Source organism: Capsicum annuum, unplaced genomic scaffold (assembly GCF_002878395.1).
Source record: "Capsicum annuum cultivar UCD-10X-F1 unplaced genomic scaffold, UCD10Xv1.1 ctg56883, whole genome shotgun sequence".
NCBI classification, from domain to species: Eukaryota; Viridiplantae; Streptophyta; class Magnoliopsida; order Solanales; family Solanaceae; genus Capsicum; species Capsicum annuum.
Window position 1 is genome coordinate 1 of NW_025865337.1, and position 2,105 is coordinate 2,105.

A 2,105-nucleotide genomic window follows, 5' to 3' on the forward strand; every position below is an offset into this window, starting at 1 on the left:
TATAGAATCGCCATCCCTTTATTAGGACTATTAGTATCGCTTTCAAAACCTCCTGGTAACGTAAAACCAGCTGTGAAGGTCACTGTCATTAACAGAGCTGCCACAACTAAATGTATTTGAGCTGCCTTCATAATGTTTTCAACCACTGTTTCATCTCTCTTAGCTTTTTCTTCTCGATCATTACGATCTGACTCCGCCTCTGGTATCGGCACCATCATCCTTCTTGTCACAGACATCATGGGCAGGAGTGTATCTATCATATAACCCACCACGACGTCCACCATTCTTTTTTGTTTTGAGATATTATCCAAAATTATGATTCTTGGTATGTCGTTTGCTTTCTCTCAAACATTATATAGGAAAAAAATTACTCTTAATAGTCAAGTCTCTGCTTAGTCAAGTCGTTTCAGACTCATCCAAGTGGGGTCCATCCCATGCATGACATAAATGTCGGCCATGTGACTAGGAGGTCACGAGTTCAAACCTTGGAAACAGCCTCAGTAGAAATGAAAGGTAAGTTTGTGTATAATACACCCTTGTGGTGGGCTGCCTATAATACACCCTTGTGGTGAGGCCCTTTCTCGGACCCTGCCCATAGCGGGAGCTTTAGTGCAAGCAGCATCCAAAGGTGAGGTCCATTGGTCAACGAAGTTGGTATTTCTTCTTATCTGTTCTAGCCTTGATGGATAGAGATACTTGGTATTTGATATTTGTTGCCGGTGGAAGGTTATTGGTAGAAAAGGACTCTCAAGTTCATTGGATACTTTAATATCAACAATGTCAGCTTATTGCCGCACCATATATATAAAATTGACCAGTCTGGTATCTTCAGATATTCTAATATAAAGACTCAACAAAGACTTCATTAAGAAATATAACACACCTAGAAGTTCTACACCAGGCTGGCATAATATTAAGATATTCAAATGCAAAGACTTAGGTAAATAGACTTCATCAAGTACATATATATACTCCATCCATCAGTTCACATTAAAGACTTGAAGGTGTTTAATAAAGATTTGTTGGGACAATGGCATTGTACAATAATTTGACGAGTAAAGCATCTAGTACCCCTGAACTATAACTAAATTTGCTACGACACACTCTAACATCACAGGGGTCCTATTACCCCTGAACTCAATTTTAGTGTATTTTATCACCCTTTTTAGCTAATGTGGCACCTTTGACGTGGACCTCATATGTAATAAAGGTGTCATGTCAGCACAAAAGGTTGACAAAAATACGTTAAAATTTTTTTATAGTTCGAGGGGGTACTGGATGCTTATCTCTAATTTGACTGGATTGATTTGCACCTCTCTGATTCGGCTGTGGTTTATCTCTAAGTTGATAGTTAAGGTATATTTAGTACATTGTGCTAAGTCAAACTACAACAAACAAAGTGAAACAGAGGGAATTATAATACAGTTTGAGTAATATATGTTTCATGAAATGAAATTATAAAGTATAAAACCCAACCAAGAACTGTTATCCCTTTCTTTTGATCAAGGCAAAGTTCAGTTAACAAATACCTTTCTTCCGATCAAGGAAAATAACAAATGCCTTTCTTTTGGTCAAAGGCAAATAGTGATACTTAGGTTTCTACTTTGGAGATTCATCCTTTTTCTATGTAATGGTTTTGCATGAAGGGTAAATGAACTCGGAGATAGTAAGATATCAGAGGTTAGATAGCGCAGATGGGAGGAAGAGGTAGGTTGAGGGCATCCGCTCATACGTCATAGGAGGATGACTTCTAATGATGCTGAAACAAAGATGACTTCTGATGATCATGGTTTGCTACACTCACGGGGTCCTATTACCCCCAACTCAATTTTACCTACTTCGGCATGACTGCAACTATAATAGTTAATTTTCAGGTAGAAGAATCATATAGCAGACCATATAAAAAGAGATGGCACCTATGACACAGACAGTAACGGCAAGACCGACAGAATGTGCTAAAGTAACATACAAACCAGTCGAAAATGCAACTACGACTGCGGTCATCACCATAAGCTGCAACAGAATTGCCATATTGTAAAGCCGGATAATAGCTATTAGCTCTGTTGTTGCAGATGATATTGACTTTGTTGCCATGAGAAAGTAGG

General features: G+C 38.4%; 1 protein-coding gene across 1 annotated transcript; it reads right to left on the minus strand.

Annotated features, from left to right (window-relative positions):
* Position 1: 1 nt before the first annotated feature.
* LOC124893284 lies at positions 2 to 2,066 on the minus strand (the record flags this gene model as incomplete). Its single annotated transcript, XM_047404325.1, is given in 1 exon segment — positions 2 to 2,066. A coding segment is annotated over 1 exon segment (283 nt), but the record flags the coding sequence as incomplete, so codon positions are not given.
* Between the last annotated feature and the right edge of the window lie 39 nt (positions 2,067 to 2,105).